This window comes from Littorina saxatilis, unplaced genomic scaffold, assembly GCF_037325665.1.
Source record: "Littorina saxatilis isolate snail1 unplaced genomic scaffold, US_GU_Lsax_2.0 scaffold_910, whole genome shotgun sequence".
In the NCBI taxonomy this organism is placed as follows: domain Eukaryota; kingdom Metazoa; phylum Mollusca; class Gastropoda; order Littorinimorpha; family Littorinidae; genus Littorina; species Littorina saxatilis.
The window spans coordinates 36,629-55,000 of record NW_027127257.1 but is presented as its reverse complement, the minus strand read 5'-3'; the positions used below and the strand labels follow the sequence as shown (position 1 = coordinate 55,000).

Genomic DNA, 18,372 nt, shown 5'->3' with positions numbered 1-18,372 from the left:
TAAACAAGTCGCGTAAGGCGAAATTACTACATTTAGTCAAGCTGTGGAACTCACAGAATGAAACTGAACGTAGTCCGCCGCTAGTGCAAAAGGCAGTAAAAGTGACGAGCCTGTTTGGCGCGGCAGCGGTTGCGCTGTGCTTCATAGCACGCTTTACTGTACCTCTCTTCGTTTTAACTTTCTGAGCGTGTTTTTAATCCAAACATATCATATCTATATGTTTTTGGAATCAGGAACCGACAAGGAATAAGATGAAATTGTTTTTAAATCGATTTCGGAAATTTAATTTTGATCATATTTTTTATATTTTTTTTTATTTTCAGAGCTTGTTTTTCATCCAAATATAACATATTTATATGTTTTTGGAATCAGAACATGATAAAGAATAAGATTAACGTAAATTTGGATCGTTTTATAAAAAAATTGGTTTTTTTACAATTTTCAGATTTTTAATGACCAAAGTCATTAATCAATTTTTAAGCCACCAAGCTGAAATGCAATACCGAAGTCCGGCCTTCGTCGAATATTGCTTGGCCAAAATTTCAATCAATTTGATTGAAAAATGAGGGTGTGACAGTGCCGCCTCAACTTTTACAAAAAGCCGGATATGACGTCATCAAAGACATTTATCGAAAAAAAGAAAAACATTTCCGGGGATATCACACCCAGGAACTCTCATGTAAAATTTCATAAAGATCGGTCCAGTAGTTTGGTCTGAATCGCTCTACACACACACACACACGCACACACACACACACATACACCACGACCCTCGTCTCGATTCCCCCCTCGATGTTAAAACATTTAGTCACTAGAATGAATACCCGCTTCGCCGGGTAGCCGGCTTCGCCGGAAAGAAGTACTTAGAGCCGTACGCCGGCTTCGCCGGGTCCGAACAATGGACCCGCCAAGCTTATGTCCCTCCCAGATTCGTGGAATGGGAACAGCACGAAAGTGATTCAGTGGCCATAATGTCATTCCTGACCATATCGAGCCCCATCCTTGTCGACGAATGTAACCGTGTTAATCACCTTTGGAGGCGAACTCCACTCAAACAGGACTGAGCAAGTTATGGCTTCTCAAAGGAAGGCCAGTACATAAAATTACACAAAAGCCGCCAGACCACATCACAAACAGAACTGAACAATGCACAGGTGTTGCTTACATAGAGACCCACACACTCACACACACACACACACAAAAACACAGAGAAGCCGTATCTATAGAGAGATAGATGACAGTGTATTTTTCGCGTGGCTATAAATTGATTCGACCTTTGCACTTTTACAGTGAGGATAATTTACGGGTCCAATTTACGTTCTGTACACTGCGTTGACCTTCTAAAAATAGTAACAGTAACAGAACGCCGGGAATATCCGAAGACGCTCAGCGCAGTGGACAGCGCAGTGTAGTAACTTACAACTGAACGGGAAAGCCACACGAAGGAAGGGAGATAAACGCCAAACACTGGAGAAGATAAGGAAGAGTTACTTATAATGGTGAAATGAACACAAAAACGAAAATGAGTTCAGCGCTGCGCGCTGAGAGCACGTGTTGAAATATCTCATCGATGATATTGTGTCCGGGGTGTAGCTGAATACGGTGTCCAAATTTGAAAAAGATCCACCGAGAACTTTGGCGTTGTGATGTGGTGTAGCGGCTATGGTGTGTCGGTATGGGGGCCCGGGTAGCTGAGGTGGAACCAAAATAGCTGAGGTGGAACCAAAATCGGTTCCGCGCTGCGCGCTGAGAGCACGTGTTGAAATATCGACCAGGTTGTGTCGTGTCCCGGGTCTACCTGAATATGCCCACCAAATTTGAAGCAGATCCATCGAGAACTTTGGCCGTGCATCGCGCACAGACAGATACACAGACAGATACACAGACACACAGACACACAGACACTAGTCGTATATATATATAGATAACTTGACTAAATGTAAAAAGAGGTATTGCACATGAAAATGTTAATGTCCATTGTAGCTCAAACACATTTACAACAGTTTATAAGGAATATTGCAACAATCAGTGGTATTTATTAAACGCCCCACATGATGTGCTTGGCAAATAAAATAAAAATAGAAATAAAAAAATGATCGATCTCCATGAAACGTTACATACGAATTCTTCCATGTTATATATGCACACCATTGTTTTCCTTTTATCGATAAATGTTTTGATGGCGTCATATTCGGCTTTTAGTGAAAGTTGAGGGGGTACTGTCACGCCCTCATTTTTTGATCAAATTGATTTATATTTGGGCAAGCAATCTTTGATTGAGTCCGGACTATGGGATTGCATTTTAGCTTCGGAGCTTAATGACATCGGACACCTATTGACCAAAAAAATAAATTGCGCTACTATTTTGCCTGTTATATGTTCAGAGTGTGTTGAAACAAGTGTGAACAAAATTCAAACAGACAGACTTCATGATACAGAATTTTTAATAATATGATAACATGCCAAGAATCAGATAAACGAGGGTTGGTAATTGAACGGGTTTCTGTCCGATAAATTAAAACCCAGGACCTATTTGAAGTGGTATTAATCTATGGCTGACGTTTTGTGTGATGATGTGTTTCGATTTGGATTATTATAACGTGTCTTTCCCATGTGGCTGGAAATAGCGTCATAACATGACGTTTACGAAGGCTGAAATTAGATCAGTATCTCAATTCGAATGAACATAGTTCCTGGAGCATCCGATCGATTTTTAACCCAAAAAAGAAACAATGCCGAGCAGAGTCCCAACAATCACATAAACTAAAATTATCTTTCATATTCCATTGTGTTCCAGGTTCATTTCATCATGAGAATGCTGCTTCAGGTTCTTGGATTGATAGCCGTGCCTAACTTTATAGTCGGTAAGTTTTTCTTACTAAAGATGCAAAAAGTGAAGGAATAAAACAGTGAAGGCATGAAATGAAGCTCAAATGAAATACATTCACATATATTTCAACCCAACGAAATTTCATTCGCTCGGCTTCCTGACGAGTGACGAGTAGACGTGAAACTGATAGAACTATCAAGATAAGTTTTGTGTGAATATTTGTTTGTCTGTCCACTTAAAAGACCGTTGGGTGGAAATATCTGTGAATGTATTGTTTTGTCAATAACAAACGTTCCAGCATTCTACCTTTCTTGTTTTTTTAATTCTCAATTTTAAAACGTTGGCAGTCTCTTTGTTTTTGGGATTTTTTCAAATGAAATACGAGAGAGAGAGAGAGAGAGAGAGAGAGTGAGAGAGAGAGAGAGTGAAAGAGAGAGAGAGAGAGAGAGAGAGAGGAAGAGAGAGAGAGAGAGAGAGAGAGAGAGAGAGAGAGAGAGAGAGATCAAATCAAATCAAATCAAATCAAATTTTATTTTACGAGGGTTGTGGCATAAGCAATACAAACGAGCTTCTTTTCAACCAGCCCTCGCCCAGAGAGGGACTACTCTAATATTATATACATATATATATATATATATATATATATATATATATATATATATATATATATATATATATATATATATATATATATATATATATATATATATATATATATATATGTATATGACTAAGTGCCAAAAGGTGCGCACGAAAAGCGGACAAAGGGGCTAAAAAATAAAAGTTGACAAACACGACTGATATTGTGATTTTTGTTAAGACAACAGATGCTGGAACCCAATTACGAAAAGAAAAGATAAATTTACCCAAATGATTTTACAAATAACGATAATTTTGTTCGTTATATCATTCAAAACGGCACTGAGTCATAGCATTAAGGTTATCTCGCACGTTTTTAAAGCTAGGGCTTTGAAACTTGGCACACAACCAAAGTATAATGACCTCCAGCTATGGTGCACATCACATTAAACAACATTGAATTTCAAGGTCACAGCGAGGTTAAATTTCCTTTGCAAACTGGAAAATTGTCGTTGTCACGTCTTACATGTTTTAATACTAGATCAGTTAGACTTTACATACTTCACATACTTTCAGCATTTTTATAAAACCTCATTAAAAGTGACCTGCTGGTTAATCTTTGTCAAAGTTCAAGGTCACAGCGGGGTCACATCTGGTCCAAATGTGGAATATTTTCAATTTATTCAGCGCGTTTATACCACGAGCTTTGAAAATACACACAGTTCTAGTGTATAATGTTCACACACGATTAAAGTCTGGTTGAAAAAGTCAAGGTCACAGCAGGGTCGCGTTGAGGTCAAACATATACATTTTTCAATGAGGTTTTCTCATATGTTTTTGAAGCTGGGGCCTTGAAACTTGGCACACTACGCAAGTTAAATTAAACCTCATCAAATTCCAAGGTCACAGTAAGGTTAAAGATCCTTTAAGGATATTTTCTAAAAAAGGTGACCGCCTGGTTAATGTTTGTCAAATTTCAAGGTCACAGCAGTGCCATCTGGCTTAAACTTTGAAAAATTGTCAATTTCTTCAACTAGTTTTATGGTGTTTGAAGTAATTCACACATGATGAAAGTCTGGTTGATAAAATCAAACGTCAAGGTCGCAGCGGGGTCGCATTGAAGTCAGACACATACAATTGTCATTTTCACGAACGCCTTTTAAGCAACACCTTTGAAACTTCACACATTCCAAAGTTTTGATGTTGTTTGGTTATAATCAAAGTGTGGTCAATTTCCATGATTGAGAGCATTCAGAGGGGTCAAGTTGAGGTCACACAAAAAGTGATAATCTTTATAAGACTCACGTTTGCTGCTATTGCTCACTTGACATTGGTGAAAGTGCTTATTTTATAATTGTTGATCTTGATGTTTTGACCAATTAATATTACCAGGATCAACCATACCAGATTTCAAAGTCCAGAAGTTGTCAAACCTCAAACCTGTTGGAAGTTTCAAAGATTTAAGCATCAACAAATTTCTATTTGATTTGACCTTAAATAACAGATTTGACCTTAAATCTTAAAACAGATCAACCAGACTTTGGTTTTATATAAATTGAAGTTCAATACAATTTCCTTTTTTTTTTTACCCACACGAGACCCTGCTATGACCTTCACATTTCTCAAGGATCAACCTTGAATTCTCCATGTTGAACAATCATTAAGCAAAAGCGTTGTTTGAAGTTTGAAGGTTCTAGCTTCAAAAATCTCTGAACAAATATGTTTCATCCGTTTTCTGAACCACATGTGACCCAGCCGTGACCTTGAAATCTGACAAGGGTCAACAAGACTTTTACCATGCATGGGGGCGATTAAACCCCAAATGTGTGTGAAGTTTCAAGGTTTCAACTTAAAAAACGTCTGAGAAAAATATACATTTTCCTTTTTGGACAATGTGTTGCACGCAAGACAACACGACAAACGCTCGTGTTATCATTCTTTTACTTTAAGGTCGACTTGCGTGCCCGCTCTTTCGCTAATCTCAATTAAAATTCATCTTGGAAGTTCGGTTTTATTACGCTTTTGATTAAGAAGATTAAACTAAGACAACAAATAGTTAGTATTACCCATTAAACTCGATAAGGTAGTGACATTTTATGTTGAACGCAAGATGGTGTCGCACGCAAGATCTGAAAAGATGTTGACGACATAATTTCAACACTTGATAGCGCATTCGTGGTTCGTAATTTCTTCACAAATTTTGAACACAGAATGTGTCACGTGGTTCCGTAGATGAAGTAGATCTTTGTACATGTAAATTTTGTTTTTAAAAGAAAATAACCGTTAATTACCGAACATTTTGTCGCACGCAAGATATGACGAAATTTTCAAATCGTTTTCAAAAATGCTGTTCAAAAGTTCTGCAGTCTTTGCTGGATTACTTGAAAGACAGCAGTTTGATACACCGTTATCGCTTGACGTGTCGACATCAATTCCAGAGTTTTTGAAAAAGAAATTTAGTAAATATCTGCGATTGAAAAATGTATGCCGTGATGACGACACATCTTGCGTGCGACACCTTAAAATTCGGTTATCGAAAAAAAAAATTCTCTCGAGATTTAGATTTGACGTTTGGTCTCGTCTGTAAAGCGATGTTTCAGGCATTCAATCAAACTAAATGCAATTCATTTGTGCTTCTTGTTATTTTTCTGTGGCATATTCAAAACACGAGGTATCACGATGTCCGTTTTCAGATGGCCGGTTTTGGCGTTATTTTTGACTTTAAACAAAGATAACTTCAAAACCATTCAAGTCAGACACACGAAATTATGTCCACTATCTCTTCGCACATTCATCCACACACACACCAATTTTCAGCAGACACACGTTTTTAGAAACATTTTTATTGTAAAACAAAGTCGTCTTCTGTTCTGTGAGCACCTTTTGGCACTTAGTCATATATATATAACTAGAGGAATACCCGGCTTCGCCGGGGTGAATCGCGAGACAGAGACAGACAGCGTGGCGGTTCATCACAATCACCTCTGCAGGCGAAGTCCTGTCAAACGGGATTGAGAATTTTAGAGCTTATTTCTTAGCCCTATAATTATTATCTGTTGTGGCTTCTCAAATGCCTGAACATACAGACAGACAAAAGCCGCTAGACCCCATCACAAACAGAACAGGTTTTTGCCCACACACACACACACAAACACACACACAGAGAAGCCGTATATATATATATGTATATCTATATCTATAAATATATAGAGATAGGTGAGAGTGTATTTTTCGCGTGGCTATAAATTGATTCGACCTTTTCACTTTGACAGTAAGAACAACTTACGGGTGCAAGGGAAGCGTTCTGGACAGCGCAGTGACATTCTAAAAATAGTTACTCAGAAACGGGAATTTGAGGTGAACGGCGCGAGACAGAGACAGACAGCGTGGCGGTTCACCACAATCACCTTTGAAGGCGAAGTCCTGTCAAACGGGATTGAGAATTTTAGAGCTTATTTCTTAGCCCTATATTATCTGCTGTGGCTTCTCACATGCCAGAACATACAGACAGACAATAGCCGCTAGACCACATTACAAACAGAACTCTACAATACACAGGTTTTTGCCCACACACACACACAAACACACACACACACAGAGAAGCCGTATATATATATGCATATCTGTATCTATAAATATATAGAGATAGGTGAGAGTGTATTTTTCGCGTGGCTATAAATTGATTCGACCTTTTCACTTTGACAGTAAGAACAACTTACGGGTGCAAGGGAAGCGTTGTGGACAGCGCAGTGGACAGCGCAGTGACATTCTAAAAATAGTAATAGTAAGTTACAAACGGGAAAGCCACACGAAGGAAGGGAGATAAACGCCAAACACTGGAGAAGATAAGGAAGAGTTACTTATAATGGTGAAATGAACACAAAAACCCAAATCAGTTCAGCGCTGCGCGCTGAGAGCACGTGTTGAAATATCTCATCGATGATATTGTGTCCGGGGTGTAGCTGAATACGGTGTCCAAATTTGAAAAAGATCCACCGAGAACTTTGGCGTTGTGATGTGGTGTAGCGGCTATGGTGTGTCGGTATGGGGGCCCGGGTAGCTGAGGTGGAACCAAAATAGCTGAGGTGGAACCAAAATCGGTTCAGCGCTGCGCGCTGAGAGCACGTGTTGAAATATCTCATCGATGAGGTTGTGTCCGGGGTCTCTCTGAATAAGCCCACCAAATTTGAAGCAGATCCATCGAGAACTTTGGCCGTGCATCGCGCACAGACAGACACACAGACACACAGACACTAGTCGTATATATATATATATATATATATATATATATATATATATATATATATATATATATATATATATATATATATATATATATATACTAAAACGTAAAACAATTACAAAAGATAAACATAAAAGTAAAAAAATAAAAAGATAGAGAGAGAGAGAGTGAGAGAGAGAGAGAGAGAGAGAGAGAGAGAAGATGATGATGATGGAACTTTATTTTTCAAGGATAGAGGTTTAAGGCGACGCCTTTTCTTACAACCGGTCCTTACTTCTAATACAAATGTCTAATAAATGATAAACAAGTAAAGCAACATGACAAATAAACAAAGTAAACGAACGAACCAGCAAACAATCGACAAGTAAGCAAACAAGCAAATAAACATAAACAACAAAATGACAAAGTAAGCAACATACAAATCGAAAGCGAAACATGCAACATGTTAAATGAGGTTAATGTATCGACGGTAAAATTCACACGATACCAACGTTTACACTAATGCTAATAATGATTATATGGTGTAAATGATGATGATGAAGATGTTGTTGATGATGATGATGATGATGATGATGATGATGATGATGATGATGATGATGATGATGATGATGATGATGATGATGATGGAAAATCGCAACATAAATTCCACATAATACATATAATAAAGAACATATTTGTGTAATTCATAAAGCTTTGCCAATTGTTGACAGCTACTTGCACATGTTAAGACTAGTATAGCCATCTAGGTAGACATACAATGATTATGCAGAGCTTGTTTAAAACTCTTTAGTGAGGTTAATGATCTTATTACAGACGGAATGGAGTTCCACACCATAGCGCCAGAGAAGGCTTGACTAGTTTTGAACAAATCAATCCTGGGTATTGGTGGTAGAAAATTGATAGACCCGTACCTTTCGGTGACTCTGTGAAATAGGTCCTGAATATAGATGGGCACTTCGCCATGATATACTTTATACATCATTACAGTCTTATTAAACTGTAACTGTTTAACTAGCGGCAGGTAGTTTAGATTCTTTAACTTCAAATCAGCTGATAATTGTGGACCATTTAACATGATTTTAGCTGCCCGACGATGTAGAGAGTTTAACTTTTTCATGTGAATATCAGAGACGCCATCCCAAAGAGTTGATGCGTAATTAATATGGGATAAGATGTGGGCATGATAAAATAGTTTTAGTGTTGCAATATCGACATATTGCTTTAACTTTGATAGCAGAAACAAATTCTTGGATACTTTTTGACAAATATAATGTACATGAGATTGCCATTTTAATTCTTGATCGACTATCACACCCAAAACACGATGTTCCGTTACCTGCTGAACAGGTTGTGATTCCAGAGAAAGATTTAACTTAAGAGGTCGTGACTGGTGTTTTTGTCTTGTTGTAATAGAGAGAGAGAGACTAAGAAAGAGAGAGAGAGAGACTAAGAAAGAGAGAGAGAGAGAGAGAGACTAAGAAAGAGAGAGAGAGAGAGAGAGAGAGCACGCACTGATCCATTCACAAAAGGATGAAAAACGGTGTGTTCACACGTACAAATAAGCAAACACACACAGACACACACAGACACACACACACACACACACACAAACACACACACACACAAACAAACACACACACACACACACACACACACACACACACACACACATACACACACACTCACTCAGACAAACGTGGTTTAAGAAAACACCTGCAAACAAAAAATAGAAACAGAAGCATCGAAAATTGACAAATGTTTGCTTTCTTTTGACAAACATGCGCGATATGCAACATTTAGGCAAAATATCCCGATTTTAAACATATTTCTCGGCTCTTGATTACATATATGACTACTTGCCAAAAGGTGCTCACAGAACAGAAGACAGCTTGTTTTTTACAATAAAAATGTTTCTAAAAACGTGTGTCTGCTGAAAATTGGTGTGTGTGTGGATAAATGTGCGAAGATATAGTGGACATAATTTCGTGTGTCTGACTTGAACGGTTTTGAAGTTATCTTTGTTAAAAGTCAAAAATAACGCCAAAACCGGCCATCTGAAAACGGACATCGTGATACCTCGTTTTTTGAATATGCCACAGAAATATAACAAGAAGTACAAATGCCTTGCATTTAGTTTGATTGAATGCCTTAAACATCGCTTAACGGACGAGACCAAACGTCAAATCTAAATCTCAACAGAATTTGGTTTTTTCGATAACCTAATTTTAATGTGTCGCACGCAAGATGTGTCGTCATCACGGCATACATTTTTCAATCGCAGATATTTACTAAAGCTCTTTTCTAAAAACTCTGGAATTGACGTCGACACGTCAAGCGATAACGGTGTATCAAACTGCTGTCTTTCAAGTAATCCAGCAAAGACTGCAGAACTTTTAAACAGCATTTTTGAAAACAACCTGAGAATGTCGTCATATCTTGCGTGCGACATAATGTTCGGTCATTAACAGTTATTTTCTGTTAAAAACAAAATTTACATGTACAAGGATCTACTTCATCTAGGGAACCACGTGACACATTATGTGTTAAAAATTTGTGAAGAAATCACGAACCACGAATGCGCTACCAAGTGTTGAAATTATGACGTCAACATCTGTTGAGATCTTGCGTGCGACACTATCTTGCGTTAAACATAAAATGTCACTACCTTATCGAGTTTAATGGGAAAACTAACTATTTGTTGTCTTAGTTTAATCTTTTTAATTATAAGCGTAATAAAACCGAACTTCCAAGATGAATTTTAATTGAGATTAGCGAAAGAGCGGGTACGCAAGTCGACCTTGAAGCAAACAAATTATAACATGAGCGTTTGTCGTGATGTCTTGCGTGCAAAAAAAGGAAATTATATCATTTTCTCAGACTTGTTTTTAAAGTTAAAACCTTGAAACTCCACAATCGCCCCCATGCATGGTAACAGTCTTGTTGACCCTTGTCAAATTTCAAGGTCACGGTTGGGTCACATGGGGGGTCAGAAAAGGAAGAAAAATATTTTTTCAGAGATTTTTGAAGCTAGAACCTTGAAACTTCAAACAATGCTTTTGCTTAATGATTATTCGACAAGGAAACTTTCAGGTTGATCTTTGAGAAATGTGAAGGTCATAGCAAGGTGTCGTGTGGGTAACAAATACCCACGGAAAATAACATTTTCCTAAGAATTATTCAAAGCAAGAACCCTAAAGCTCACACACTTTCGGGCTTAATAGCCTCCATACACGGTGGAACTCTGGTTGACCTTTGTCTAATCTCAAGGTCACCTATGGGCCAATAACTTTTTTTGTTTTTTAATTATCACTTTTTTCCGTTGTTTTTAAAGGGAGAGCCTTCGAACATCACAAAACGCCGTCGCTCAATGATTCTCCGACACAAAGAAGTTGAGAAAGATCCTTGTCAAATGTGAAGGTTGCAGGGTCTCGTACGGGTAAAAAACAAACAAACAGACAGACAATAATCCTTTTCACAGCTTAGTGGTAAGCTAGAAATTTGAAACTTTACACACATTCAGGGCTTGATAACGTTTTGACACGGTGAAAGTCTGGTTGACCCTTGTCAAATCTCAAGGTCACAGCCGTGTCACGCATGGGTTAAAAAACAGACTGTTATCCATTTCTGCTTTATTTCTTAAGTTAGAACCTTGAAACTTCATACAACGCAATCGATCAATTATCCTTTGACATGGAGAAGATCAAGTCGATCCTCAACAAAATTCAAGGTCACGACTGGTTCTCCTGCATGTAAAAAACGGTATTTTTTTCTCAGACACTTGTGAAGCTAGAACCTTGAATCTTCACGCATATTCGGGGCTAAATAGCCTTCTGACATGTTAGAAGTGTGATTGACCTTTGTAAAATTCAAGATCACAGCTGGGTTGCGTATGGGTGGCATTGCTTTTGAAGCTGGAGAAATTGAACTTGGTATAACACATGTGCTTGATAATTCTCCGAGAAAAAAATTAAAGCTCAAGTTGAGTCTTGTAAAATTTCAAGGTCGCAACAGGGTCGAGTTGGGATCATCATAATGGAAAATCCAATGCCCCGTATTTTAAAATCTGCAAAAAAATCAGAATGTGCACTTACCAAACACTTCTGACTACCATTGGAAAGGCCATTCAATTTCCTGTTCAGAGCATTTTGTTTCATGCACCTTACGTCTTTAGTATTTGTGTAGCCTTTTGTCAAAGGCGGTAGGTGTCAACCGTTTCAGAGGCCAAAAAAGGCACGTTTTGCGGCCATTTTTGAGGGGGTCCTCCACTGAGAGAGCCATATCTGCTCAAGTTCCCAATGAATTGCTTTGAAAATTTCAGAAGTTATGACCAATAGGCTGACCAGAATGGGGGTTCATTTTTGTGAACGTGTATATCAAACGTGTCGTATTACAACACTTTTCCGAAAGATCTAAACAAATATTCTTATTAATTCAGGATTTAAGGACACAAAATTGTGACTTTGCATGCTAAGCAAAAAATGGTTGGGGCAATTGGATACCATGTGCACAAAAGGCTACACAAATACTAAAGACGTAAGGTCCATAAAACAAAATGCTCTGAACAGGACATTGAATGGCCTTTCCAATGGTAATCAGGAGTGTTTGGTAAGTGCACATTCTGATTTTTTGCAGATTTTAAAATACGGGGCATTGGTTTTTGTCAGGTCGATTTTAAGGGTGATCTTGTTTGACAAGCTGCCACGGGATGCCTATACAAAGTACCACCGATCGAACAAATGATATGTACAGTAGACATAATTACCTTTCCAGCATATAAAGTTCAATTATAATGGATTGTGGTTTAACGCTTTTCTGAGCGTGCGAAAATTGTTGCAATAATTTGTTGGCCAAGTTTAGGTTACTTGTGCATTTTAGTGTATTCAATTGCAACGCACCATAAACCTTTAGTCACACAACTCTCATTCTTACGTGTTTTGATGACATTCATAATTGATGTTTGGGTTGTTGTTGTTGATCGTGAATATGGAGTTTTTCTGTGGTTGATCATGATTGTATACACTGAAAAAAGAGAGGACATAGCGCTGTGGCAGTTTTCTGACTTTTGGTTTTGACCACTACCTTGTTCTAACATTTCCCACATAATGACCAATCATTTTGAATCATAAACACTGTGTCGGTAAACTGAACAAGGTTTTAAGTGATACGTTTTGTTTCATGATTAGTTCGTTAATATAAATGTGGCTGCAAGTAAAACACGTTGTATACTCTCTTTTGCTATGGCAACCTATGGCTAAGCCTATTATCCAGTAACCACACAATATTATTAACACAACAGTGAAAATAAAGATATCAGTAACACCACTCTTTCAAAACCAGGTATAGCATAGTAGTTAGCAATGTGCGTGCGTGTGTGTGTGTGTGTGTGTGTGTGTGTGTGTGTGTGTGTGTGTGCGTGCATGTGTCTGTGTGTGCGCATGTGTCTGTGTGTGTGTGTGTCTGTGTCTGTGTCTGTGTGTGTGTATGTGGAGCAATACCAGACAAATGTTCATTAAACTTTGCACGTACATTCTTCCAGATGCTATCCGCAGACAATTCTTTCTTTGGAAAAAAATTATTCGATCACATTATGTCCGGTTTGTACGAAATGTTGAGGCGGCACTGCAGCAAGCGCATAGCTCAATTAACATTTTTTTTAAACTTCCTTTGACCCTGTGCAAAGGTCCACAGTTTGCATTTCAGCTTAGAAGCCTTAAAATGAAATAATTAATTGCTAATCGGATTAATTTTGAAATTGAAATCGCAATCACATAGTGTTAAAAATTGCTTGCGTCCAAAAATATACACATATCAAATGTTATGTTGGAATTGAAAATGTTCTCAATCATCAAGAAAATCAGTTGTATGCCAATTACGTTTAATTGACTTGTTTTACCACGACAACTGGGTCAGCGCTGTCTCGGCGAAAAGATGTTGGCCAGCCCGTGGTAAAAAAATGCAGTGTGTTCATTTCCATTGTGTAAGGATCGATGTATTGATTGCACTTTACGCGACTTGTCTTACTGTTGGTTTTTGAATGCAAACATACATTCCCATTTTGGATTTTAGCATATCAATTATTACCGTATATAATTGGTAACAGGACATCTAAAACAACCACAACAACAACTATTCATTCATCGATCAATACAAAATAGCTTCCTGTGTGGTGCACGAGACCATGTATGTGTATGTTCTTGATATGTATATGTTTGGTTGTATGACTGCTTTCTATGCTTTTCAGGAGCACGTCTCCCAGGATGTTCGTCGGACAGACTGGCGGTGGACGAGACGTCCAACACTGTGGTCACGTGTGATCAGTTTGGTGCACAGGACACAGTGACGTGGTACTTGAAAGCCCAGTCTCCAAAAGATGACGTCAATCTTGGCTCATGTTCACCCCAGTTATCCTGTAATCCAGGCTCAAAGTACAACCTGACCCGGTCATCAACAGAGAGTACACTGACCATCACGCCGTCCTCTGACTTACGGTCCATTGGCGGCAGTTACGAGATTCAGTGCGATGCCTCTGGAACAACTTCATGTGCGCTGGATGTGTTTTGTATGTACATTACTTGTCTCACACAAAATCTGGATAACAAAATATATTATAACACGATCAAAAATAGAAAATAACTTACATGTTGAAATTATTTAAAAACATCCGATAGGGATTGACCCCGAAAATCGACTTCGCTGACATTTTGCAAATATTTTGCTTGCAATCATTTCAGACTGACAAGTGTGACAAAAATGAAAGAAATCAATCGGACATACTTTCTGTTACAGAATTCTGATAATGATGACATGACAAAATTCAAATAACGAGGGTTGGGTAGTTACAACATATGACCTAATGTGGAGGTGACATTAATCCCTGTTTCACGCGTATTGTAATGAATTATTGTAACGTGTCTTCCGATATTGCTGGAACTAGCGTTATTTCGTCACGTTTTCGTAGGCTATAATTTAAGTTATTGAGACATCCCAGTGCACTAAGGGATTTATAGAGCAAATCGAGAAAATTCATTATTGAACGAAGCGCATAGCGCTGAGTTCAATAATTATTTTCGAGATTTCCTCTATAAATCCCTTAGTGCACTGGGATTGTTTCAATAACGATATTGTCAGTACCGCCAGAGAAAAAAGATGATTCAAAACGCACATTTTGCTACGCGCATTTGAATAGGCATAACTGTGTGGTCAGGTCGTGGAAGACTGAAGTTTTGTGTGGGCTGTCTCAAGTGTGTCGTGCTTTCGTCACACGCAAACTCTTGTTTTAATTTCTGTTGGTAACTTCCAGTGTAGCGTTAAGCTAAAAAGTGATAATCTTTAATAGAGATCTCATTTGAACTCGGAGAAAGGGCTGTGCACTTAGACAAGTCATTTGCGATTCAAAACCTCCAGCCGAGCTTCGACGGATTGACTGTGCAGAGTGGTGCCCCTTGAATTGACTCAATGATCGACTGCTCGACGGTTAGCACATTTTCAAAATAAATGTGGTATGTTTCTCGTGTTGTATCTTCACTCATCGAGGAGTCTGGTACTAAATATGAACGGTAAGAATGCTCTGAACTCTACACGTATTATATCCCCATCGGTTTTTCGTTCACATTTGCCCAACATGTTTATTTGCTGAGCGGGGTTTATGTCGTCTGCTAGGCTAGAGCAATCGAACAACGGCAGTCTCATTTCAAAAACAAAAATTGTTCGTCACGTTGCATTGAGTCTGCACGCATGAGGCAGGCTGGTAATAAGTCTTATATATGGAAATAACGTTTTGAACCCTACACATTTTCGATTTCGATTGTTCTTGTCTTGTTCTAGAATCTATGCAAGTCGAAAATTAGTTGAGACGCAGCGGCTTCTATTTTTAGATCAGTGGCACTGTGGCACAGGCACATGCAATCTGTCAGAAAAAAACCACTTCTGCTTTAATTGAGAAGCAGGAAATTTATGGCCATTTGGTATTGTGGAGAATATAAGCTACATGTCATTTATTAATTCTGAGGATGAGAGTACAGTCTCGCTTAGGCAAAGGGCGGAAGAATACGCTCTGTGGAAAAGTTAGCGCACTCTTGGAGTGCGCTAACAGTTTTAGCGCATCGCCATTAGCCAATCAACTGGTTCACATCAGTCATGTGACACCAGTACTTACTGACAATTAAATCGATTTCTCAATTTGCATGAAGATAGTTCCTGAAGCATCTATTGGATTTCAACCACAAAATGACACAATGACGAGCAGGATCCTGACAATCACATATCGAAACATGAAAACAATTGATGGTGCAATTTCTGCACAGATCTGCAAAACGTACCATTACCCCCATGTTGAAAAAATGCATCACTAGAGGTAAAAGTAATCGTGCTCGAACAATATCACACGCACAATAATAGCGAAATATATGTTTGTCGTCAATCAGTGTCCGATCACACACACAATCATGCACACAACAACGCATAAACACACACACACACACACACACACACACACACACACACACACACACACACACACACACATTTTTGTTTTGTTTTACCTCTTTTTATGTTCTGCACATTATTACATTGCAAGCAGAAATGACAGATAATGTTGTTATCAATCTCAAATATCTTTTAATGACACACATATAAATGGATGACAAGATCACACATGGTAGCGCAAGTTCGACCAAAATCATTGATTCATATTAATGAAGATTTTAAAAGAAAGCACGTTGAATCAAATTAGATAAATTCTTTGTCACAGAGCAGATTGGTTTTTTCTGTATACAATTGGCTATGGAACTAATGTCTTGACTGAGGTTTCAACTTTACACTGCATATATGTTACAACAGCATGTGTATCTCGTAACGTTACTATGGTAGAATCACTATGGACTATGAATTCATAATGCATTTTGTTGAAAGGCCAAGTGTGTCGTATTTTCGGAATAGCAAGTTTCATTGCCTTGAGAGTAAACTATCGATGCACATTGTCGATGTACATGCAGTACATTTCTGACAAAGATAACAGCAACATGAATGACGTAAGTGCTGTAAAACATACCAGCGGTTCTCAAAGTATGTGTCCCTGCGTCCTGTTCGCAATGGAGGCCGAACAAAATTCACCAGAAATGCATCGAAGTTAATCCGCAATGCACGACATCTGAAAAGAGAATTCCCGGGACGCTCAGTATATTCGTTACATGTATCATGCGTACCGTTAATAAATGTTTTCACAAAGGTTCTGCCGGATCTGTACCGACGCATTTGTATATCAATCAATGAGGCTTATGACCGGAATGTTTTCGTGAAGGGCTCAGATAACTTCCAACATTCGTCATTGCATTAAATGAGCCCCCCAAAAAGCATGCATGTGTCTATGTGTCTGCTAGGAATGAAGCAATAACATGAAGCTCAAATATTACAAGTGTGCTCCCGGTACCCTCTAGGTGGAGCGTCTGCAGGGAGCCAGGCATACAGTTTAGAGGTGTGTGCTCTGGTCGGTATTATTGTTGTCAGCAAACGTATGTCTGGAATTTTAGATAACAAAAGGAACTTTCAAGCCATTATCAAAACATGCATTATTTTGTGCGGATGACAGTACAGAACAAATTGCCAAAACAGATTGATTGCATGTGCACAAAGTGGAAATAATAGCAATTGCTTCAAAAACAAACACATTCAAAGTCATTCCTCTCAGCCTAATTTTCATTTGTCTCAGACCCAGCAGTGGTGCCAGCTCAGAACTGTCGGGTAGAAGCAAGAAGCGGATCCTGGACATTTGACGTATCCTGCAACATCACCAAGACTTTCTCCTCCAGCAACAACTATGAATGTCGGGTCTTCAGAGGTACAACTCAGGTAATGATTTTAAGTAAACGAACATGAAGCAAACGAACTTTAACAAAAGAAACACGAAATATGCCTTTATGTCCGTCGTCGTGTCTGTCTGTCAGTCTCATTCTCCTCTCTCTCTCTCTCTCTCTCTCTCTCTCTCTCTCTCTCTCTCTCTCTCTCTCTCTCTCTCTCTCTCTCTCATTCTCTTTCTTATTCGCTCTCTCTCTCTCTCTCTCTCTCTCTCCCTCTCTCTCTCAGATACATACATACATACACACACACACACACGCACACACACACTTTCTCTCTCTCTCTCCCACTCTCTCTCTCTCTCTCACTCTCTCTCTCTCACTCTCTTACTTTCTCTCTCTCTCTCTCTCTTCCACTCTCTCACTCACTCTCTCTCTCTCTGTCTCTCTCTCTCTGTCTCTCTGTCTCTGTCTCTCTCTTTCTCTCTCTCTCTCTCTCTCTGTCTCTCTCTCTCTCTCTCTCTCTCTCTCCCTCTCTCTCTCCCCTCCATTCTCGTCACTCATCTTCGCGTGCCATTAATGTGACTACTGGTGTTTCAGTTATTCACTGTCGGGTCATTTTACTCGTTGAATTTGAGTTAATCTGCTCTGGTTAATTCTTGTTACTCTAAAGTCTACTTATTTCTCTTTGTGTAAAGTAGTGTAGCTTTTTTCTCTCTTTGTTACATTTAGTCAAGTTTTGACTAAATGTTTTAACGTAGAGGGGGGAATCGAGACGAGGGTCGTGGTGTATGTGCGTGCGTGTGTGTGTGTGTCTGTGTGTGTGTGTAGAGCGATTCAGACTAAACTACTGGACCGATCTTTATGAAATTTGACATGAGAGTTCCTAGGTATGTTATCCCCGAACGCGTTTTTCATTTTTTTGATAA

The 18,372-nt window shown here is 38.7% G+C and overlaps 1 protein-coding gene across 1 annotated transcript in view; it reads left to right on the top strand.

The window, feature by feature from the left end:
* Positions 1–2,797: 2,797 nt before the first annotated feature.
* Positions 2,798–18,372, top strand: part of LOC138955718 (uncharacterized) — a gene marked incomplete at both ends in the record, with an annotated part of 51,565 nt that continues 35,990 nt past the window's right edge. Inside the window, 3 exons of the mRNA XM_070327269.1 lie at positions 2,798–2,864; positions 13,894–14,193; positions 17,359–17,498. Coding sequence (XP_070183370.1) covers positions 2,798–2,864; positions 13,894–14,193; positions 17,359–17,498 — 507 coding nt within the window. The remainder of the gene's footprint in view (positions 2,865–13,893; positions 14,194–17,358; positions 17,499–18,372) is intronic.